The sequence below is a fragment of the Pelodiscus sinensis genome, chromosome 9 (genome assembly GCF_052426305.1).
Source record: "Pelodiscus sinensis isolate ZL-2025 chromosome 9, ASM5242630v1, whole genome shotgun sequence".
Lineage (NCBI taxonomy): Eukaryota > Metazoa > Chordata > Testudines > Trionychidae > Pelodiscus > Pelodiscus sinensis.
In genome coordinates this window covers 58789051-58813294 of record NC_143060.1, presented here as the reverse complement: position 1 = coordinate 58813294, position 24244 = coordinate 58789051, and the positions used below count along the sequence as shown (strand labels likewise).

The 24244-nt window shown below is 50.8% G+C and overlaps 1 protein-coding gene across 1 annotated transcript; it reads right to left on the bottom strand.

Annotated features, from left to right (window-relative positions):
• Positions 1–5374: 5374 nt before the first annotated feature.
• On the bottom strand, positions 5375–8176 carry LOC142818223 (uncharacterized). Its single transcript, XM_075937141.2, has 2 exons — positions 8049–8176; positions 5375–6759 (listed from the first exon to the last, which is right to left on the bottom strand). The coding sequence occupies exons 1-2, from the start codon at positions 8123–8125 to the stop codon at positions 5577–5579; spliced, it is 1260 nt and encodes a 419-aa protein (XP_075793256.2). The 5' UTR covers positions 8126–8176; the 3' UTR covers positions 5375–5576.
• Positions 8177–24244: the final 16068 nt, after the last annotated feature.

Below are 24244 nucleotides of genomic sequence, written 5' to 3'. Positions count from 1 at the left end.
GATAGCGCTGTGTGCGCTCAGGTAGGGGTTAGGCATCTGCCAAGAATGAGGCTGCAGTGTGCATGCCTAGAGGAAATATTGGGCATGGAGGGAATGTCTACACTACCCTCCTAGTTCGAACTAGGAGGGTAATGTATGCATACCGCACTTGCTAATGAAGCCCGGGATTTGAATTTCCCGGGCTTCATTAGCATAAGCGGGGAGCTGCCATTTTTAAATCCCCGCTGCTTCGAACCCCGTGTAGCACGGCTACACGGGGCTCGAACTAGGTAGTTCGGACTAGGGTGCCTATTCCGAACTACCGGTACACCTCGTTTCACGAGGAGTAACGGTAGTTCAGAATAGGACCCTAGTCCGAACTACCTAGTTCGAGCCCCGTGTAGCCGCGCTACACGGGGTTCGAAGCAGTGGGGATTTAAAAATGGCGGCTCCCCGCTTATGCTAATGAAGCCCGGGAAATTCAAATCCCGGGCTTCATTAGCAAGTGTGGTATGCATACATTACCCCGCTAGTTCGAACTAGCGGGGTAGTGTAGACATACCCTGGGAGAGTTAATGCACTGACAATATTATACAGTACCGAGTAGGAAAGTTGGTGAATCACTCCAGTGCCCCAAAATCCTAAATATCCCACCCTTACTGCGTGCATGTACCACGGAAGAGTTGATTTGGATTCAACCATCAGATTAAGTTCCAGATGAATAGCTTTTCAGCAATTCTCATGGACTCAAGGAGAAGGAAGGCATGCTAGAGAAGGCAGCTGTTTCCCTTCTTCCTTCTATTCTGAGCTGTAAAAGTCCTACCACACAGAGAGATTTTTGAGGTGTCTGTGAGGAAAAGATCAAAAGCAGCAAATTTGCAGCTCCACACCCCTCTCCAGAGTTTTCATCCCTAATGATCTCTGTCATGATTATGAGGGTTAGCCAGCAGCCTGGGGATTAAAGGGTTAACTACACCTAGCCAGGTGGAGTGACCAATAGGAATGTAGGTGGGACTTTTCAAACTGGGACAAAGGAATTTGGGTTTTTTTTTTCTTCTCTCCTTTTGTCTCTCTGAGAGTTCTCTGCAACTACGGAGAGGGACAAGCATGTCTCTCTCTCTCTCCAAGACACCATCCTTCATTTTCTGTAAGCAGGGTAAAGTTTAGGCAGTTTCGTTAGGTTTTATTGTTTTAAGGATTGGGTATGGGATCTGAGATCTGGCACTGTGTAAAAGATGTTTTGGCTTTTCTTTGTAACTAAGTTCTAGACCAATAGAGTTTCTCCATGAGTATATTTTGTTACCTCCCTATCTAGTCATTATGGTTGCAACAGGAATATTATTGTAATAATAAAAGTTCTTTCTTTTCTTTTTATTAACCTGGCAGTGGTTAATTGTGTGCCTTGATTTTTATTTTAGGGGTAAGATTTCCCAAATGATCTTTCCCCTGATTTCTTTATCAACATTTGGGTGGTGGCAGCGGAAGTTTTATTCCCAAGATCTAGGTTTTTAAGATCTTGGGGGGAAGTTTTATACCAAAGCCTGGTAGATAAGGCTTTGGGGTACACTTGCTGGCCCCCACTTCTGCATTTATCATGCCAGAGTGGGGAAGGAGCCATGACAATCTCCAATTTGTCCTTTCTGCAAGAGTGGAGGGTAGGTATCACATGGCTCTGTATTTGCAAGGAAGGCCATGCAGCTTCTTCTTTGGAAATTATGGAGAAAATTGGGTACCATTCTCTGGACAGAAAATTGGAAGTGCTCTAAAGATTTCAAAACTCCTTGTAAAACTCTGCCAGCCAATGTAGGATGAATGATGGGTATATTGTGGGGAGCAATTGCACAAGATCTGTATATCGCCTGTCAAGATAGTAGTAAGTCCTGGAATCAATTTTTTGGAATTGGAAATGCGCCGTCCACAAACATTTTAAAAAATCCGTGTCTGGAATAGGGATGTAATGATGTAGTTGATTAAGTGATTAACTAATAAGCAAAAGCTTATCGGTTAATGCTACCGGCTATGCACATTTCCTCCCTTTCCCCCTCCCCCAGTACATAGCCTGGCTCAGTCCTAGCTGGCGCTGGGTCCGGAGAGCTACCCCTGCTACGGTTCTGCATTAAAAGTATTTTAGGAGCTGGCGGACAGGCAGCCCAGCTCAGTTCCAGCTCATGCCGGTCCCAGGAGTTACCCCTGCTGCAGCTGCACAGAATAGTATTTTAGGAGCCATGCTGCCTGCCCTGGCTCCTAAATTACATCCAGTGCAGAGCCGCAATGGGGGTAGCTCCCAGGAACCGGCGCAAGCCAGGACTGAGTGCTTGCAGTGCTAAGCCTTATAGATGAATTGTATAGTCGACTTTTTTGGACAACTGCACAATTAATGAATTACACGCGTCTTAACATTTCTAGTCTGGAAAAGTAATGCTTCAGAGCATGTTCATTTACCTAGTATTTACTTCAAAGACAATGTAATTGACTAAGGCAGTTGAATTGCTTTATACTTTCTAAGTAATTACCCAATAAAATTATTTGTAATATAAAGCTTTGTAATATAAAGCTCGTGGAATGAGGAGTAATGGTAGTTCGAACTAGGAAGCCTAGTTCAAACTACCTAGTTCGTGCCCCGTGTAGCACAGGGTTCAAACCAGCGGGGTTTTAAAAATAGCGGCGCCCCGCTTATGCAAATGAAGCCCGGGAAATTCAAATCCCGGGCTTCATTTGCAAGTGCGGTATGCCCACATTACCCCGCTAGTTCGAACTAGGAGGGTAGGGTAGACATACTCTTATAGTTCTAGCCTTCACAGCCTCCTGTGGCAAGGAGTTCTACAGGTTGACTATGTGCTGTGTGAAGAAGAACTTTCGCTTATTAGTTTTAAACCTGCTGCCCATCAATTTCATTTGGTGTCCTCTAGTCCTTATATTATAGGAACTAATGAAGAACTTTTCTTTATTCACCCTCTCCACACCACTCATGAATTTATAGACCTCTCTCATATCCCCTCTCAGTCTCCTCTTTTCTAAGCTGAAAAGTCCCAGTCTCGTTAGCCTCTCTTCATATGGGACCTGTTCCAAACCCCTAATCATTTTAGTTGCCCTTTTCTACACCCTTTCCATGGCCAAAATATCTTTTTTGAGGTGAGGAGACCACTTCTGTAAACAGTACTGAAGATATGGCTTCCCCTCCTCCTTCTTCCCCTGGCTTCCCCCTTCCAGCTCCCTCCTCCCAGGTTTCCCCCTCCCCTCTTCCATCCTCTCTCTTCCCCTCTCCCACCTTCTTTTCCCAATCTCCCAAGAGGTTAATCCCCCTCCTCCCAGTTTTGTTAAATAAAGAGAGTTTCTATTTTTGAACACACATGTCCTTTATTTTTTACATCAGAAAGGGAGGCTAGGGAGGGGTAAGTGAAAGGGGGTGAGGGAGGAATGGGGCACGAGCCCCCAATGGGGAGGACTGGGGTGGATCTGCGGGCTCAAAGGAGTGGAAGCTCTCCTGCAGGGCTTACTGGATCCTGACAGCCCCCAGATTGACCCCGCCCCAGATGGCAGCCTGCAGCAAGTGCAGCTGGGCTGATGGCCTAGTGCTGTGATGTGCCGAGTTTGGGCACTCAGAGCACTCCAAGACAGGACTACTTTGCTGTCCCTCATCGAGTTAGACAAGCAAGCGGGAAACCCTGAGAACTGTCTGTCCGGGGTGGGGGTCGGGTCCCTTTTGCCACAGGCCTCGGCTAGCCTGAGGCAGCAACTCCACACTCTAAGTCCTAACCTGATGCCCTGCTGGCACTGGTTCTGGCCAGCCTTAACTTCGGTTCAGGGTCCCCTCAGTGTGGACATGTTAGTTCGAATTAGCAAAACGCTTATTCAAATTAGTTTTTAGGTCTAGATGCACTAATTCGAATTCGTTTACTTCTAATTAGTGCTGTAGTGTTGACATACCCTTAGTGTGTAGCAACTTTAAAATGTATTTTTTAACCAGGAAAGATCCCTTTAACATATTGGAAAGTGTTTAATTTAGACATAATGTGCTGGGGTTACACCAGGACTACTCAGCTTTGGAATCCTTGGGGGCCACAGTGATACTCACAGCACCTGCCGAGGGCCCTAGCTTCTCTCAAACTGACAGGCATGAATACAAAGATTAAGACAAGACTACACCATGCAGGCCCTATTTAAGTCAGTTCTGTTGATATTCATAAAATGCAATATTTACCCCATTTCCACCCGTATGCACTTTTAATGAGCAATGACAGTCCCAGGAATTTAACTACTAAAACGCATATCAAGAGAAGACCATTATATTGACTACTTTTTTGATTTGGCTTCCACTTCTGGGTCGCATGTTGAGCCCTGCATAAACCCAAACTGCACCACAGGTCGCAAATAAACGGGTCGGCCCACGGACGGCATGTTGAGTAGCCCTGTGTTAGACCATTTACATACTGATGATGCACAATGCCTTCCTCTCCCACCCACCCCTTGCCCAAACTGTATGTCCGGGTAAGAGCTATCTATCTTCCAGACATTTTAGTCTAGGAAGGAAATTAAGGTTACGCAACATAACCTGCACATTCTCCGGCTCTTAATCGGCCCATCCTTATCTTTCTGTAGTCACTGTTTATCTTTATACAGGACTATGTAGCACTTTAAAGAGTAACAAGATGGTTTATTAGATGATGAGCTTTCGTGGGCCAGACCCACTTCCTCAGATGAAACAGTGGAAGAAAATTGTCACCACGATACATACCAAAGGATAAAATTTTAAAAAATGAACACATATGAAAAGGACAAATCAAATTTCAGAACAGACATTTACCTTCCGCCCCACCCCCCGCATCCCTCTTCTGTTCTGAAATTTGATTTGTCCTTTTCATATGTGTTCATTTTTTTAAATTGTATCCTTTGGTATGTATGGTGGTGACAATTTTCTTCCACTATTTGATCTGAGGAAGTGGGTCTGGCCCACAAAAGGTCATCACCTAATAAACCATCTTGTTAGTCTTTAAAGTGCTACATAGTCCTGTATTTTGCTTCAGCTACACCAGACTAACACGGCTACATTTCTATTACTGTTTATCTTTCAAACCCAGAAGAGAGTAAAATAGCACCTGAATAGGAAGCACCTGTTGTGTTACAGTAAGTTAAGTCGCTGAGAACATTTCTCTGCTCACGTTTGGTCACATTTAAACACCCCCAAAGCACAGGGGTTAACAACCCGATCCTGTCCATCATCTATTAAACCTGCTACGCTCCTGCTTTCAGATGAAAAACATCCAGCACCTCAGCTGGATCGGGAGAAGCATGTGTGCAACACTGATTAGCCTGCCCCAATTTTTCCCCTCCCCAAATGCTACAACATGTGAAATGAAAATACACGGGCCATAGCAAGGATGAACATGTATTTATTTTCTGCCCCCTCCTCCACCAGTTTATGTAGAACGGAACCTTTTCAGAACATGTCTGCAGACACGAACGTGTGGAGCGGGATGTGATGGTCAGAAGACCAGGTGTCAGGGAGGATGGATGAACTCCGCTCCCAGGCACAGCATACGGGCCGCCTCGGCTATTGCCCCGAGGAGCGGCGGCAGACGGTTCTCCGCCCCTCAGGCTCAGGGGTCATCCGGGTAGGGCACGGTTTCCAGCTGGCCCTCTCTCCTCGCTTCCTCCACCCCGCGCAGCCACTCCGTGCACCTATGCACCAGTTCCTGGTTCACGACCCCTGGTGCCGGATCCTCCTTGTACTCCTCGTCGTCATAGCGGTTCTGTGCATTCACCAGCGAGATCTTCATTAACGAGGTCAGGTCCATGCCGGCCCGGCTCTGGGAGCCCGGCAGGAGCCCGGTGCTGCCCAAGGGATTGATCCAGCCCCACTGGTTCTCCAGGTGGCGGCGCATCAGCAGCCAGGTCGCCTCAGTTGTGAGGATGATGTTGTACTGTTTCGCGGGGACCTCAGCCTCCGGCTCCGGACTCGCCGCCGCACCTGGGTTCCTGACAGAGCGGCCGCGGGTGCGCGTCGGGCTCGACCTCCGTGGCTGCTGCGGTGGCTGCGGCTGTAGCAGGTGTTGCTGCTGCTGCAGGGAGGCGCAGAGGTGGGAGTTGGGCAAGGGGCCGGTCCCTGCCTGGGGCGCCCCCCGCGGATTCCTCTCCTTCGGTGGCGGTGCTCGACTCTTAGGAGCCACCTGACTCTTTGGCTGTGCACGGGTGGTGGCGGAGCCAGAGGTCGCAGCAGCGGGAGGCTGGATGGGCGGTAGGGGCTTGGCGGTGCTCCGTGACCCCTCTGCTCCGCCCGCTGACTCAGCAGCCACTTTTGCCCGGGGCAGGTGGAACGGATTTTTCTCCGGGTTTGAGATGCGCTCCCACAGGAGAGAGGAGCACTGCTGCAACCGGCGGGGGCCCCGGCTCAATAAGTTCGATAGTCGACGGCAGCAGGGCTGAGCCGGAGGAGTGGGTGTGGGGATGGGAGGAGCGGGTGGCGTGATGAGGGAAGCTCTCACCCTGGAGGGCTGCGACGTCGCCTGAGAGGGCTGTGGCACCACCACACGGGCAGGCTGTGATGTCCCCTGGGATGTCTGTGATGCCACCACCCTGGAGAACTGCGATGCCACCACCGGAGAGGTCCGTGGCGCTTTCACCCGGGAAAACTGCGACGTGCTCTGGGAGGGCTTCTGTGATGATGTCACCCAGGAGGGCTGTTGTGATGTCACCCGGGAGGGCTCTGACATCCTTTGGGAAGACTGCGATGCCACCGCCTGGGAGGGCTGCAACGTCCCCTGTGCCGGAGTCTGAACACCGCTGAAAAAGAAGGGATGGGTTAGATCAGTACTCCAAGGAGAGACAAGTCTGACAGAGCAAGTGATGTCAAAAGATAATCCCGGAAACGTTCACAAGAACAAACTCTACAGGCAGTTTGGGCAAGGCTGTAGTATTTACAGCTCTCAAATATTAGAGGGACTTGTAGTTTACCTGCTAATACTCTGGCACCGACCAGTATTTTCAGCACACTAGGGCACATCCTACTGCTCTTCCACTGCACTCCTTGGCTGTGTCTACATTGGCACCCTTTTCCATAAAAGGGATGCTAATGAGACCAGTCGGAATTGCAAATGCCCCGGGATTTAAATTTTCTCCGCGGCATTTGCATGCACATGGATGTTGCTTTTTTCCAGCTCGGGGCTTTGCCGGAGAAAAGCGCCAGTCTAGACAGGTATCTTGCGGAAAATAAAGCCTTTTTCAGAAGATCCCTTATTCCTGATTTTAAGTAGGAATAGGGTGCCAATGTAGACACAGCCAAGGAGTGCAGTGGAAGAGCAGTAGGATGTGCCCTAGTGTGCTGAAAATACCGGTCGGTGCCAGAGTGTGTCCAGTATTTTTGCTGAAACCATCTGGCAACCCCTAACTCTTACACAGCAGAGCTCTTACACTTGTCATGTCAACTAGGGACCAGGACCAAACCAGATGATCAAAAATTCAGATATTCAGGAGAGTAGGGAAGTGTGAGGCCACAGCGCCATCTAGTGGCCATGGGAGGGTTGCTTGCTGCTGGCCCTGCATGCGCTGGTTATTAGGTCAACATGGAAAGCTGCACAATGGAAGGCTGGAAAAATGGGGCTCTACTGCACCACATCATCTGTAAGGACTCCATCTAATAGGGCACCTCCTATTATACACTCCTGGCAGTGACACACACACACACACACACACACAAACACACACACACACACACACACACACACAGATCCTCAACCTCCTTACAGAATCAGGAACTGCTCAGACCCAACCAATGTAGAGAAGCTGAACAATTCCCCAAGCAGATGACACATTCTGGCTCATTTGCTGGGTCTTAAAGAGAACAAAGTCCTGAGTCTTCTCCCTATCACTCTCTCATCCACTCAACACGGCAGGGCAGGAAGCCATGGGAAAAGGGAAGCAAAAGGCACAAATTCCACTGTCCCCTGTGGTAAGCAATAAAAAGCCTAGGTGGGAAAATAAGAGTTCCAATTTTAGTGTTTCCCACAACTTGCATTTGGCCAGCACCCGATAGGTCAGGCAGCATCAGCACCAAATCTATCACAGGCTCTTACCTTCTCCGCAGAGATGTGTCTCTTTTCACAGAATTGAGTTTGTAGAAAATTCCAAGAAGATTCTTCTTAGTGTTCATGATCGAGGCCTGAAAGCACTCAAGGTAAGAAGAGCAGACCTCGAGATGACTCCCGGCAGCAAAGCTACGGGAGTCTGAAATTGCCCCAGCCCCGCATCCTGTCCTACCTGGCCGTTGTCATGGAGTCTCTGTGAGTTCACCACCTGGCAAGGTCCTTTAACCAATAAGTGGAGACGCCGAAAAAGGCCTTGTGATGTCACCGCCACACCCTGTCCTGCCCCTGGCCAGCCCCTCTGCATATTTGAGCCTCTCCCCCCTGCATTACCCCTACTCACTCAATGTTAGTTCTAGGAATCAAGCAGGCTGCACATGGAATCATCAGAGGCTGCTCAGTGCCACATGTACTTGGCAGATTGTAAGGCCAGAAAAGACCAATCACCTAAGCCAAGGACGGACAATAATTTTCACCGTGGGGGGGGTCACTTCAGGCATTTTAATATGTGGTCACATGCTGGTTTTGGGCCCCGTGGAAAGTGCAGGGCCTCAGAGCTACAGAGAGAGAGGCAGTTTGGGATGTTAAATTTAAACAGAGCTCAGAATTGCTGCACTTAAAAGGACAATGCCTTAACAGAGTTCAAAATGGCCACCCTTAAAAGGACAATGCCTGCTCTACTGATAAGGCCTGCTCTTGTGGATAAGCGGTGGATGTGGTATACCTAGACTTTAGTAAGGCGTTTGATACGGTCTCGCATGATATTCTTATCTATAAACTAGGCAAATACAATTTAGATGGGGCTCCTGTAAGGTGGGTGCATAACTGGCTGGATTAAGTACTCAGAGTATGTCTACACTACAAAGTTAATTCGAACTAACGGACGTTAGTTCGAATTAACTTTGATAGGCACTACACTAGCGCTCCGCTAGTTCGAACTTAATTCGAACTAGCGGAGCGCTTAGTTCGAACTAGGTAACCCTCATTTTACGAGGAATAAGCCTAGTTCGAACTTACTAGTTGGAATTAAGGGGTGTGTAGCCACTTAATTCGAACTAGTGGGAGGCTAGCCCTCCCCAGGTTTCCCTGGTGGCCACTCTGGCCAACACCAGGGAAACTCTATTGCCCCCCTCCCGGCCCGGGACCCCTTAAAGGGACACGGGCTGGCTACGGTGCCCATGCCAGGTGTAAGCCTGCCAGCACCCAGCCAGCAGACCCTGCACCTGGCACGGCTCGAGCCAGCCACCCGATGCCCCCCAACCCTCCCCCTCTTCCCGGGACCAGGCTGGCGGCTCCCGGGAGCTTGCCCGGGACCGCAAGAGGCGGGCATCTGCCTGGTCCAGTGCAGACATCGTGGACCTCGTCCATGACCTCTGCACTAGGCACAGGAAAGCGGCCGTCTAGGGCAGCAGAGCTGCCAGCCTGGCCACCCAGGAGCAGGTTTGCATGAAAATCAAGGGGGTCCACTGAGACCCCAGACCCTGAGCCCTGAGCTTACAATGGCCGTCCTGGGTCAGACCAAAGGTCCATCTAGTCCAGTAGCGGCCAATCCTAGGGACCCTGGGGGGGATGGACCAAAGACAGTGACCAAGCCATTTGTCTCGTGCCATCCCTCTCCAGCCTTCCACAAACCTTGGGCAGGGACACCACTCCTACCCCCTGGTAATACCACTCCATGGACCAAACCTCCATGCCTTGATCTAACTTCTCTTTAAACTCTGTTCTAGTTGTAGCCTTCACAGCCTCCTGCAGCAAGGAGTTCCACTCGTTGACTATTTGCTTTGTGAAGAACAACTTTCTGTTACTAGTCTGAAGCCTGCTACCCATTCATTTCATTTGGTGTCCCCTAGTCCTTCTATTATGGGAACTAATGAAGAACTTTTCTGTATGCACCCTCTCCACCCCACTCATGCTTTTATAGACCTTGATCATATCCCCCCCTCCGTCTCCTCTTTTCTAAGCTGAAAAGTCCCAGTCTCTTTAGCCTCTCTTCATATGGGACCTGTTCCAAACCCCTCATCATTGTAGTTGCCCTCCCCTCTCCCCTCTCCCACCCTCTCTCTTCCCCTCTCCCACCTCCTTTTCCCAGTCTCCCCCAGTTTTGTTCAATAAAGAGAGATTCTATTTTTGAACACAATTGTCCTTTATTTTGTACATCAGGAAGGGGGGCTAGCGAGGGGTAAGTGGAAGGAGGTGAGGGAGGAATGGGGTACGAGCCCCCAATGGGGAGGACTGGGCTGGCTCTGCTTTCTTCTGCGGGTGGAACCTCTCCTGCAGCCCCCCAGTTGTCCCCTCTTCCCAGATGGCAGCCTGCGGAAAGTGCAGCCGGTCTGATGGCCGAGTGCTGTGATGTGCCCAGAGTGGGTACTCCGGGCGATCCAAGCCAGGACTGCTTTGCAAGCGGGGCACCCCTGAGAACTGTCTGTCCGGGGTGGGGGTCGGGTCCCTTTAAGCACAGCCCTCGGCTAGCCTGAGAAAGCATCTCCACGCTCTAAGTCCTCCTCTGATGCCCTGCCGGCACTGCTTCCGGCCATCCTTAACCCCGGTTCAGGGTCCACTCTGTGTGGACATGCTAGTTTGAATTAGCAAAATGCTAATTCGAACTAGTTTTTTAATCTGGATGCGTTAGTTCGAATTAGCTTAGTTCGAATTAATTAATTCGAACTAAGTTAGTTCGAATTAGCGCTGTAGTGTAGACATACCCTCAGAGAGTAGTTATTAATGGTTCACAATCCTGCTGGAAAGGCATAACAAGTGGGGTTCCGCAAGGGTCTGCTTTGGGACCGGATCTCTTCAATATCTTCATCAACTATTTAGATATTGGCATAGAAAGTAGCTTATTAAGTTTGCAGATGATATCAAGCTGGGAGGGGTTGTGACTAATCTGGAGGATAGGGTCATAATTCAAAATGATCTGGAAAAATTGGAGAAATGGTCTGAGGTAAATAGGATGTAGTTTAATAAAGACAAATGCAAAGTACTCCACTTAGGAAGGAAAAATTAGTTTCACACATACAGAATGGGAAGCGACTGTCTAGGAAGAAGTATGGCAGAAAGGGATCAAGGGGTTATAGTGGACCACAAGCTGAATATGAGTCAGCAGTGTGATGCTGTTGCAAAAAAAAAGAAACATGATTCTAAGATGCATTAACAAGTGTATTGTGAGCAAGACACCAGAAGTCATTCTTCCGCTCTACTCTGTACTAGTTAGGCCTCAGTTGGAGTATTGTGTCCAGTTCTGGGCACCGCATTTCAAGAAGGATGTGGAGAAATTGGAGAGGGTCCAGAGAAGAGCAACGAGAATGATTAAAGGTCTAGAGAACATGACCTATGAAGGAAGGCTGAAGGAATTGGGTTTGTTTAGTTTAGAAAAGAGAAGATTGAGGGGGGACATGATAGCCGTTTTCATGTATCTAAAAGGGTGTGATAAGGAGAAGAGAGAAAACTTATTCATCTTGGCCTCTGAGGCTAGAAGAAGAAGCAATGTGCTTAAACTGGAACAAGGGAAGTTTAGGTTGGACATTAGGAAAAAGTTCCTAATTGTCAGGGTAGTGAAACACTGGAATCAATTGCCCAGGGAGGTTGTAGAATCTCCATCTCTGGAAATATTAAAGAGTGGGTTAGATAAATTTCTATCAGGGATGGTCTAGACAGTATTTGGTCCTGCTATGAGGGCAGGGGACTGGACGCGATCATCTCTTAAGGTCCCTTCCAGTCCTAGTAGTCTATGATTCAATGATTCTATGATAAAAGGACAAACTGTTTGGGTTTGTTTTTTTTGTTTTTTGTTTTAGTGTTTGCTTTTTTCTTAACTTCTTTTCCCTGTCGTTTTTTGTTTGGTTGGTTTGCTCAACAACTTTTCCTTCGGACATTTTTTTTCCCCCCATCAAGAACTTTTCCCTTGGAAATGGCCGCTCTTAAAGCCTCCAGTTTTTTGTCTTTGGCCTTAAAAATCCTTGGTGTTCCTCATAAAAAAATGTTTTGGTGTTCCTCGGTAGCAAAAGATTGAAATTAGTCAACACACTTTCAAATTATTACTTCCAAAATGAAACACGTTTGCAAAAACAGCATTTTAATTTCCTGCCATGTGGCTCAAGTTTAAAAATTATAGTCAACATTTAAAATTTCCTGTATTTTGTAAATCAATTTAGATATTATTTTCATAAGTCATTTTAATTATATTTTAAGTTTCAAAGTAAAAAATTGGTGCTTAAAATGTTAGCATTATAACAAAACCAAGTAAGTATTTACCAGACCTCACATGCTCATATCAAGCTTTCTCCATACTGTTACAAATGTTCAAACATTTCAAAGCTGTCCTACCAGCTATAATTAACTAAACATTTTCTCTACAATCATTATAAAATCCTGATGTTTGGGAAATGCATAGAGTGAACAACAATAGTAATACCATAAGAAATGATACACAAACTTTAGAAGAAATTGTACATATATTACCCAAATCCTGAACCATCTACTTTGGGGATTAACCTGTGTTAACAGAAATTGAGTTAAACAGTTTTATGACTAAATTGCCTAAAGTATTAGGCCTAAACTCATGCCCCCCGGCACCCTCACACATGACTTGTTCCATCCCCCACCGATACCTTCCTCCCACCCTCTGCCCTTTCCCCTCATTCTCTTCTTTTGGCTCCCTGGCAGGTCTCTCCTCCACCCTGCCCTTGGTGCCTTCCCCTTTCTTCTCCTGCCCTGCGCCCCTCCTCTCCGTCAGTACAAGCCCCTTCCTCTCCTCACCCCAAACTTCCCCTTAGTTCTCCCCCGTCCCTTCCCTCACCTTCCTGACACCTGCATCCCTCAACCCTCTTGTGCTGGTTGCGGGGCTGCATGGCCAGTGGCTGCCCCGTGTGCCTGGGCTGGAGCCAGGGCCACGGTGCTATTTTTAGTATCCTAGCCCTGGCCCAAGAGCAGCTCTACCATGGCCCTGCTCCAGTCCCGGCACCCAGGGCAGCTGAGGGGGTGGACGGGCCTTGGTGCACAAGCTTCCAGCTGGGGGAACAATAGGCTGTGCTGGAAGGCCGGGGCTTGCCTGCAGCCTCCGCTCCACCCCTGGGCTGGTGGATTCACGAGGCCTGGGGATCCATTCCCCTCTTGGAACTGGCTCAGGGTGCTGAGCTGTAGCTCCCTGCTGTGGGGTGCTGGAGACAGGGCTGACAGAGCGAGGCTGCTACTACCAAGCTGACGACTCTAGCCAGGGTTTGGAGCGGGGTGGCTGGAAGGTGAGGACAGGAGGCAGGATGGAGCCCAGGAGGGTGGGAAGGACGCACCAAGGGAAGGGAAGAGAAAGCAGGCGATTGGGAGGTGCAGAGTCAGGCAGGGGCTTGGGGAGGAGGGGGCCCCAGCAAGCATGGAGAGGTGTCCCAGAGGCGCAGGGCAGGACTGGCCCTTGCGCCTCCCAGGGAAGAAAGAAAAGTGGCTCGGTCAGGAGCTGAAGGCCAAACCCAGCTCCCCGCAGAAGGCTGCCTCCTCCCCACGCCCTGCAGGGCTGAGGCGGTGGCTGCCCATCTCTGCTCCTTGGGGCTTTCGGGGAAGCAGGCCCTGTGTGCCGGGACTGAGCTGAGGCCGCGGTTCTACTTTTAGTACTGCTGTCCCAGCAGCTGCAGCCCCCGGTGCTCCTGGGGGCAGGGCCACGTGGCGGGTGGCTTCCCCCTGTGCCAGGACTGGAGCTGGGGCCACGGTGCGATTTTTAGTACTGCAGCCCAGGCTCCAGCTGTGGCAGCTGCCACACGGCCCCACCCCGGGAGCAGCTGGGCTGTGACTGCGCAGCCGCACTGTGGGCGGGACTCACATTTGTGGCGTGTGCCCCTGCAGACACGCACCTCACAGGGAACCGGGGCCAAGGGAGCAGCTAAAGATCCTGGGAGCTGGAGGCCTTTTCCCCTGGCGCTTCACAGGCCTGTAACTTGCTTCACTGAGCCAGAAAGTTCTGGGGCACGGAAGTGACAGTGTAAACCAGGCCTGGGCAAAGTATGGCCCACCAAGCCACCAGATCCAGCCTGCAGAGGCAGCAGGGAGCTCCGGGCAGGCCCCCTGCTTGTCCCGCATGCCGCTCACAAACGCAGCTGCCTGGCCCCATTTCCCTTTGTAAACTGTAATCCTGGAGGGGAGGGGGGGAAGTTTCAGCAGCTATCCCCACCCCAGCACGATCCCATTGGCCAATTTCTGGCAGAGCTGCCTGTTAGAACAACAGGCAGCCACAAAGCACCTTACCCCCTCTCCTCCTGCTCAGTTATTCACACAAGCACGTGGTGGGGAGGGCTGGCTTAACGGCTGAGACATGGTTTTAGCTCTGCAGGCAGGCTGGTTTGGCTGCTGGCTGGTCAGTCTCCTGGCTACAGCCTGCCTCGGGTACCCCCAGCGCTCTGCCCCCCACTCCTGCCTCCCTCCTGCATCCCTACCCGTTCCCAGATCTGGCATCCCAGTCTCCTTCCCAAGGTCTGACATCCCAAAACCCTGCACCTCAGTCCCCTGCTATAGATCACAATTGCGTCCTTCACCCAAACTCCTTCTCAGCCTCCATTCTTCCTCCTACACTCCAATTCCTTACCCCAAACTCCCTACTGCACCCCATCCCCTCCCCCAGTACATAGCCTGGCTCAGTCCTAGCTGGTGCTGGGTCCCGGGAGCTACCCCCGCTATGGTTTTGCATTAAAATATTTTAGAAGCTGGCGGACAGGCAGCACGGCTCAGTTCCAGCTCATGTCAGTCCCGAGAGCTTCCCCTGCTACAGCTCCCCAGGAAGAGTATTTTAGGAGCCATGCTGCCTGCCCCCAGCTCCTAAATTACTTCCAGTGTAGAGCCATGATGGGGGTAGCTCCCAGGAACTGGCGCAAGCCGGGACTGAGTGCTTACAGTGCTAAGCCTTATAGATGAATTGTATAGTTGACTTTTTTTGCACATTTCTAGTCTGAAAAAGTAATGCTTCAGAGCATGTTCATTTACCTAGTATTTACTTCAGAGACAACACAATTGACAAAGGCAGTTGAATTGTTTTATACTTGCTAAGTGATTTCCCAATAAAATGATTTGCAATATAAAGCTTTGTAAATTGTTCAATATTGGTTCTGAAATTTGGCTCATGTAATTACAAATAATATTATTGTTCTCTTCTTTTTACTGTCTTGTTTATCTTCTGTTTCGTAACGTTCCGGTAGTGAACTGCAAGGGGACATGGCAACCAGCTTACAGCTTTAGAAGAGGAGAACATTTCCTCCTCTTCTGAATAGTCATCAGCCGCTGCACTGTAGGAATCAGATAATCATTTTAAAAGATGTCGAAGTTGTGAGTGAAATACTACTTTAAAATGGGATAATTATTTGCATTCTGGGAGAATAGTTTTATTTAGTTAAAACATGTCGAAGATATGCAGAGAGTGACAGAGATCCAAGTGTTTTGGGACAATTTCAGTTGATGAAATCCTCTTGTCTATTGTGACTTGATATTGCTGTTTCTTTGTGTATTTCCTGTGAGGGATCACACGCCTCCGCCTGCCACTAGTTCAGTTGAGACGAAAATTACAAAACAAACAAGGAAGCAGTAAACTTCTAACTAGCTGCTTGCTATCAAACACAGAATATTGGACGGGGAGTTAATTTTCTGCACCAGACCCTTATATAGTAAGTTAAAATGTTGAAGACCTCACTGGAGAGTGAGTTCAGTTGTCTCAGGCAAGTCGTTACTGGACATTCTTTCCTCCTAAAAAGCCATCTTAAAATTAATTGGGCATAACAAGGATGTAACAGTGTGCACATTTAACTGATGAGCCTGGGGTCATAGATGTCACGGACCGGGCCGCTTCTGGGCACAGCTGAGGGCATCCGCTCAGAGTGAATTGCTCAAATTCGGGGCTCTCTCTAGCACCGAGACCAGAGTCCTTTCCAAATAGGCCACCAACCAGTCCCACAGAGCGCTTCAGCTGCCTTCCTGAAGCTTCACGAGCAAAGCCCCTTCTACATCCCAGCAATGTGCATGTCCCAAATGGCCCCGGGCCTCATACACAGGTGAGGGGTCTTAGAACCCAATCTCACCTACCCCGAACAAGTTCTGTCCGGTTCCAAGAAACCAGCCACAGTTCCCAGCTCAACTTACACTCTGGATCTTACCCACAAATCACGCTGAGCCAATCCTTTAGAATCTAACATCAAAAGGTTTATTACTACAAGAAAGATAAGCATGAGAGTAAGGCTGTTAAAGTATCATACATTACATGCATCGAATCTCCCAGTTCTCGATGCAGGCTTGCAGCAGAGATGTTATAGCTGCTGGCTTACAAGTCCTTTGTGCACATCCCATGCCAGGATGGGTCCGCAGTTCTTCCCAGCTTGTGATTCCCTGCGAAGCCACATCTGGGGTCAAAAAAAGATCTGAAGACCAAGACGGAGTTGGCCACATGGCCTATTTATACCTCCTTCCAGGTTTCTTCCAAGCTGGCTAGAGTCACATGGCCAGTGGCCAGGTGTGTCTCTGGACTCCAGAGATCCATGGTTCCCTGGAGACTTGGTCATTAGCATGTCCATAGGCAAATGTTCCTTGTCCATTACTCAACGACATAGAGAATCTGACAGTCTCCATACAGAGCACATATTCATAACTCCACACACAGACATTATACAGATATATGAAGAGCATATACAGAACCAGTAGAAAGTAAACTTTTGTTTGACACCTCACATGGCCCCCTTTGTACCACTTTTGGGGCTAACAGCCCCCCCCCCCCATGGGTGCAGCAGTGATCTGGCAGCTTCCCTAAACTTCAGTTCACGTAATACCCCCAACACAAAATTGATGCAGGAAGTGATGCTAGTAACATCACTGAAGGCATCACAGGCCTCCCCATGTTTTGGCTCTGTGTAATCACATGTTCTAACCCAGCGGTAGAAACAACAGTCCAGTGCTGGATGAGTGTATGAGAACCCATTTTGCCTAAAATAGGCTTCATTACTGCAAGGTCTGTCCTAGCGATAGCCACGTCCTTGCACCAACCGAAGGTAGAACCTGGCAAGAACCACAGCTACTTGGATCTGCATTTTCAGCATGATCCCTATATGTGTCAGATGATTTTGCCCAGAGCTGAGGAAAATAGTGAATTAATCCTGGCCAGCTCTGGCAATTCTCTGAACAAAAATTAACATTGTGTGAATGCAGGTATTTTCATCCCAAATAGTGTAGGCATCTATGCACTTAGCCACGAAGACAAAATGGTGGCGTGCCTCAGTTTCCCTTTTCACACAGCACCTTCTGACTGGAACCCTTTTTGTCCTGTAAGAACTTCCAAGACCAGTTACAAGCATTTACCATGAAATAGCACCATCACAATGTCCTTTTACATACCACCTGTCGTTTCGTACATCTCCTGACCGATTACATGGTAGTTCCGTAAGATCATGCACGTTGTATACCTTTACAATTCTCTGCAATAATGATACATCAGTTACAAGAATTAACACCAGTTAGAGGCACAATCCTATATCAGGTGTACATTGACAACATTCTCCATCATGCCACGTCTTTGGCTCCACACCTCCTGCCCTGCTGCCTCTGTATCAGAGAGAAGCAGTAGTGGTGAGGCTGCAGGGACCAGGCGGCTCTTTGGGAGCAGTTATGCAGGCAGAGCCCATTAAAAACTGGCTCTCACATGTACTGGTCCCACCTGTCTCCCCGCACTCCTGCCTTTGATACAGAGGCTGCAGTGCGGGGGTGAAGAGGGTGTATCAGAGGTAGACGCGCAGGGGGTCAGGCAGCTCCTCTGGAACTGGTACCTGCAGGGAGCCTGCTTAAAATCCATTCTTTCTTCCGGGAGGAAGACAAACATGGCACAGGTCACAACAGCAGACCTATCACCTGCAGGTCACAACAGCAGACCTATCACCATCCATCCCTACTGTCCTGGAGAAAGGATTGAAAAGAAACGCAAGAAAACCTCACCCCCTCTGTCTTCCCTTTTAAACTCCCTGTTAGCACTCACCTGTTTGGAAGCTCTTGGTTGCTTACTCATTGCTTTATAATGCCCTGGACTGCCTGAAAGTCCCTCCCCCTACCAAGGCTCAGCCAATCAGCAGAGGCTTCTAGAATGCAGACTTCAGTCACCGCACACACTCCGTAAAGGAGCAGGGGAGGAGAAAGGGGAAGTGGGAAAAAAAAAACACCCACCAACATCAGTCACAAACAAAAGCTCAGAACACAGCAAGAAATCCCCAAACACAACACACACTTCCCTCAAGAGTCCTGGATCTGCTTCTCCTTTACCTGGAGAACTCCCTCTCCAAAGCCTCACTCACAAACACAGGGGCTACGTCTAGACTGGCATGATTTTCCGGAAATACTTTTAACAGAAAAGGTTTTCCGTTAAAAGTATTTCTGGAAAAGCGCGTCTAGATTGGCGGCGCACTTTTGCGCAAAAGTAGGAACCCGGAACCATTTTGAAGAGGGCAAAAGGCCACCAGACCTTTCCGGGGGCGGGGCTGGAGCTCCGTTCAGACACGTGCTTAAAGGGGTCTCTCCCGACAGCCGTTTGTCTCCTGCTCCGTGCGTTGGGACCTCTGGCAGGGACTGACAGCCAGAGCAGGTTTGGTGGTTGCCCTCTGACTTTTGGGGACACCACCCTTTTGCCCCCTTCTGCTTTTTCCTGATTTGGGTTTCTTGTGCCCTGCTCTGTCTGCCATGGACCCGTGGGTGGCCATGTGCCTGCTCTGGCCCTGTCGGCCATTTTCGAGTGCCTGCAGCTCGTGCTCCAGGCTGGTGCCCTCGTGTTCCAGGACCAGGAGTCAGAGATCGCCTTCGACTCCCTCACCAGGGAGGCCATGGCGTCCCTGTGTCATCAGCACCCCACCGTGGCGAGGCCAGTCTGGAGATTGGACACCAGTACCGACTGGTGGGACTGGCTGGTCCTCGGGCAATGGGACGACCAGCAATGGCTCCGGACGTTCCTGGAGCTGTGCGCCTGGCTCAGCCCCGCGCTACAGAGAGCCACCACCCGGCTGCGTGCACCCATCCCCGTCAACAAGAGGATCGCCATCGAGCTAGGGAACCTGGCCACCCCAGACAGCTACAGCTCAGTGGCACAGCAATTCGGGGTGGTAAGATCTACCATTGGTGTGATCGTCGTGGAGGTAAGTCCCAGGGTGAATGGGGTGCGGGGAGGGTGCTGCACTCCATGCCCAGGGGCAGCCAAAACTCCACGCTAGGTCACCCAGGCTGTGTCTACACTACATGCCTCTGTCGGCAGAGGCATGTAGATTAGGGTTGTAGGCAAAGGTAAATGAAGCCGTGATTTAAATGATCGCGACTTCATTTATATTTACATGGCTGCCGCACTGAGCCGACAAACAGCTGATCAGCTGTTTGTCGGCTTGCCGCTAGTCTGGACGTTCCCCCTGTCGACATCAAAGCCCTTTGTCAGCAGCCCCGTTATTCCACTGTTGGTGTCATCGTGATAGAGGTAAGTCCCAGGGGGACTGGAGTGCGGGGAGGGTGCTGCACTCCATGCCCAGGGGCAGCAAAGACTTCAGGCTGGGTCACCCAGGGGTTTGGGCCGTCCCTCCCTTGCACAGGCCTGCTGGTGGCAGGAGAGGTGGCGTGGGGCGAGGGGGGCCCTGGTGTGTGCGTGCGTGAGGACAGAGGGAATCACGGGGGAGGCCAAGAGAGCGCACACTCACTCCTACCTTATGTGATGTGTTTCCTTGTGTTTTTCTGCACCCTTCTGCAGGTCGTCCATGCTCCCAAGAGTCATCCGCCTGCGCGATGTGGATGCTATCATGGCCGGCTTTGCTGCCCTCAGGTTCCCCAACTGCGGGGGAGCCCTGGACACAACCCACATCCCCGTCCGGGTCCCGGAGCATCAAGCAGCCCATTTCACGAACAGGAAGGGGCACTGCTCGATTGTTCTCCAGGTCCTCGAGGACCAGCGGGGCCGCTTCCTGGACATCTACAGGGGCTGTTCTGGCAGGGCACTCGATGCCTGCATCCTCCGCAACTCTGGACTCTTTCGCAGGCTGGAGGCCGGCACCTACTTCCCCCGGCGGGACTTGACTGTCGGGGATGTGCCTGTGCCCATCTTCGTCATCGGAGACACGGCCTACCCCCTGCTGCCCTGGCTAATGCGGCCCTACATGGGGCAGCTGGACCAGAACCAGGCCCGGTTCAACGACCACCTCAACCAGGCCCGAAATCCGGTGGAGCGCGCCTTGGGACGCTTGAAAGCCCGCTTCCGGTGTTTGCTCATCCATCTCGAGTATTTATTTATGCACCACAAACCAATGACCACTTAAAGGGACCACCGGTGATAGCTACAGAATTTGGTGTCCACATTTTGTAATCCTTTTAAATTTAGGTGGCTAATTGGCATCTCAATTCATTTATTACAGTTACCTCGAGTAACACAATTAACCAACACAATAATCAACTGAAAAATTGTCTTTTTATTTACAAGGAGGAGGGGGAGGAGACCTTCAACTGGGACGGGGAGGGGGAGGAGACCTTCAACTGGGACGGGGAGGGGGAGGAGACCTTCAACTGGGACGAGGAGGGGGATGAGCTACTGGGAGGGATGGCCCCTGCAAGCGCTCCTGTGGGGGTGGACCTGCACATGTGGGGCAGGCCGCATCGGGGCAGGCTGCATGGGGAGGTGGGCAGGAGCAGGGGGCATTGCAGGGGCAGGAGGGGGCATGGGCAGTGCTAGGGGAGGGATGGCGGGGGTACGGGGTACGGCCAAGCCGTAATGGATTGTGTGCGCTATGTGCGCTGTGAGGGTTGCCATGGGGTCAGCCATCCTGGTGCACTGGGCCTGGAAGGCGGCCCAGGCCTCCTGGCGCCATTGCAAGTCCCCCTGGACGCGCTCGCGAATGGAGCCCTGTATTCCCTCGACCGCAACCGTGGGGGTGCCGCTGCTGACGGACTGAAGGGTCCCCGTTTTGTGCTTGGTCCCGCTGCAGGGAAGAGAAGAAAGGATGGGTCAGGCAGGCAGGCCGGCCACTGTCCCCACACCTCATGCCCTCCACCCCTGAGCCCAGGTGACCCCACAGTTGTGTGGCTTGGGCCCACTCGGTTCCCCTCCTACCCTCCGTGTTGTATGTTTGCAAGGAGGACCGCCCCTGGAGTAGGGTTCTCCTCCACGTATTGTATCCGCCGGTCTGTGTTCTGGCCCTGTGGAGGGCGGGAGGGCTCTTGTGCTGCATTCACCTGTGGAACTCCCTGCCAGTGGAGACTCTGAAGGTTTTGGGCTAATCACTGGTGTTTGACAGGGAGCGAGATGCATCCCCACACAGTTGCCTGGGAGCACGTCTGGCGGAGGTGATCTGGGCTCTCAGATCCCCATCGCGTGGGAAATCTCCTGGACGGAACCAGAAGAGTGACTGGGGGGGGGGTGTCCCAGCCTTGCAGCAAAATTCAGGCAGCCCTAAGGGCGGCCCGAGCGCTTCCCCCCCTTCTCCCTCCAACGGTAGCCGAGGGACATGTGTGGCCACAGTGGGGACTTCCCTCGTGAAGCCAGCCAAGGCACCGGGAGCAGGCAAGGGGCTCGGTGGGGGCCACGGTCTCAGGGCTGTGACACTGCAGTTTACCCAGGAGCAGCTGGCTGTGCCTCACAGCCAGGCATGGGACAGTGTTGCCGTTCTCCGTGCTGCACCCTTGGCGGAGGTGCGGGCTCTGGGCTCAGTCCCTGGGGCCCTGGCCGGTTCCAGCCGGCATCCACCCTGCCCCCTGGTCCTGCCAAATGTGTGTGAGCAGCACAGTCCCAGGCGTGCCCTGCAGCTGCCTGCCGCGGCCACGTGCCGCTCGGTCACAAGGCTGCACGTGCTGCTTGCTGCCTAATGCTACACAGCGTGCAGCTCATGTGGCGTAAGTGACATGCTCTCCCCCTCCCCCCTCCGTGCGCCTGGCTCCCCCCCACGACTCCCCTGCCCTTGTGAGTGCAAAGTGCAAGACTAACCGGTGGATCATTCCCCGGCCTCGGAGGGGCTGCTGGAGGGGGCCTGCTGGGTGGCAACGCTGGCCTCCTCCTCCGAAGCGCTGCTTTCTCCTTCCTCCGCCCCGGTGGGGGTGCTCACAGGTATCCACGGGCACGTCTGGGTCTCGCGGGGCTGGCTGGCCAAGGATGACGAGCAGCCGGTCGTAGTGGGGGCAGGTGTCTGGTCCTGCCCCCCTGCACTCGCTGGCCCTCACGTAGGCCAGGCGCAGCTCCTTCACCTTCGCCCGCACCTGGTCGAGGTTCCGGGCAGGGTGTCCGTGCTGGGCCAGTGCCTCAGCCATGCAGCCGAAGATATCAGTGTTGCGGTGCCGGGACCTCGTGTCGTGGAGACCCTCCTCCTCCTGCCAGAGGTCCAGCACTGGGGGACCACGAGGGTGCCCGTCTTTTCCGGACAGTGGAGGTCTCCTGCGCTGGGGGTGCAGGTGGCTCACCGCCTGGAGCTGCCATGGCCGGCTCTGATGGCTGCTGGGCAGGACGGGCCACTGTGGCAGACCTCAGGCCATAGAGCTCTGTGGCACTGTCCTGCCACGTGCGCTCAGTAGCCTGTGACTGCTTAAAGAGCTCGGGTTCCCAGGAAGTCCCGGTCTCCTACGGGGTCTCCCGGCGTCCAAACCGCTTTTTTTCCATTTAGCCTGCTTTTCCGCAAAAGTCTTAGCTAGCTGTCTACACTGGCCCTTTTGCGCAAGAGTTTTTCGCAAAAAGGACTTTTGCTTGAACGGGAGCGGCAAAGCTTTTCCGTAAAAGTGGCTGATTTCGCACAGTAGATCGTCATTGATTTTGCGGAAAATCAAGTGGCCAGTGTAGACAGCTGGCAAGATTTTCTGGAAAAGCGGCTGATTTTCCAGAAAAACTTGTCAGTCTAGACACAGCCAGGGGGAAGTAAATGGCATAACTCAGGTTGCCAATATATTGACTTCTCGATTAATTAAATACCTGCCTCTTAACTCAACTATATGAAATAGGGATGTTATCAGTCTTCGAGAACTCCGGTTGAGAATCTTAAGTGATAGTAAATCTCCATATTCTGTTTTGTAGTGGAATTCATAGTCAGTGAAGGTTAAGCGCTACATAGCAACACTGATAAAGAAAAGAAAAGAATCTCTGGGCAGTATGATTAGTTCTTGCAGCATTCTTTTACTGTAAAGTGGATATAATTTTTTGAATACGTAATCCTATTACATGGTTTATTAGAGCAGTTTGCAACAAAAATAATGAATTGATATGTAGAAAACAAATTAAACCTTTCAAATTTTAAGTACGTTTCCCTATTTTTCAGGTATAGTCTCTCATTTATTCCTTATGCAAGGTGAGTCACCATTAATTGATCTCATTTTACGCAATTAAAAGTTAGTCAATTTAGTCCTAATTTTTTTCAATTGTGTAATTTTCTCAAATCACACTCTTTAAAACTTTCTAACTTCAAAAAGCCAAATATAGGCTCCGTATTTTATATATATATTAGCTTTTGGATGGAGGAACACCACGGATTTTTAAGCCAAAAAAAAAGGAGGCTTGCCCCTTTAAGGGCGGCCATTCCCAAGGGAAAAGTTGTTGATGGGGGAATGAAAAAGCCCCAAGGAAAAGTTGTTGAGCAAACCAACCAAAGAAAGAAGGACAGGGAAAAGACATTAAGCAAAAAAAAAAAACAAAAAACAAAAAACCAGTTTGTCTTTTTAACAGGAGAGCCGGCATTGTACTTTTAAGATCAGACATTTTGAGCTCTGTTTAAATTTAACATCCCTAACTCCCTCTCTCTCTCTGTAGCTCTGAGGCCCTGCCCCTTCCAGGGGGCCCAAATCCAGCCTCTGACCACATATTAAAATTCCTGAAGTGACCCCCCCAGCATGAAAATTATTGTCTGCCCTTGGGTTACGTGATTGGTCTTTTCTGGCCTTACAATCTGCAAATTACATGTGGCACTGAGCAGCCTCTGATGGGGCTGGCCAGGGGCAGGACTGGGTGTTGCAGGGACATCACAAAGCCGTTTTCGGCATTTCCCTTTATTGGTTAATGGCCAGGTAGGACAGGATATGGGGCTGGGGCAATTTCAGACTCCTGTAGCTTTGCGGCCGGGAGTCATTTCGAGGTCTGCTCTTCTTACCTTGAGCGCCCTCAGGCCTCGAACATGAACACTAAGAAGAATCTTCTTGGAGTGTTATACAAATCCAGTTCTGAGAAAAGAGACACATCTCTGCGGAGAAGGTAA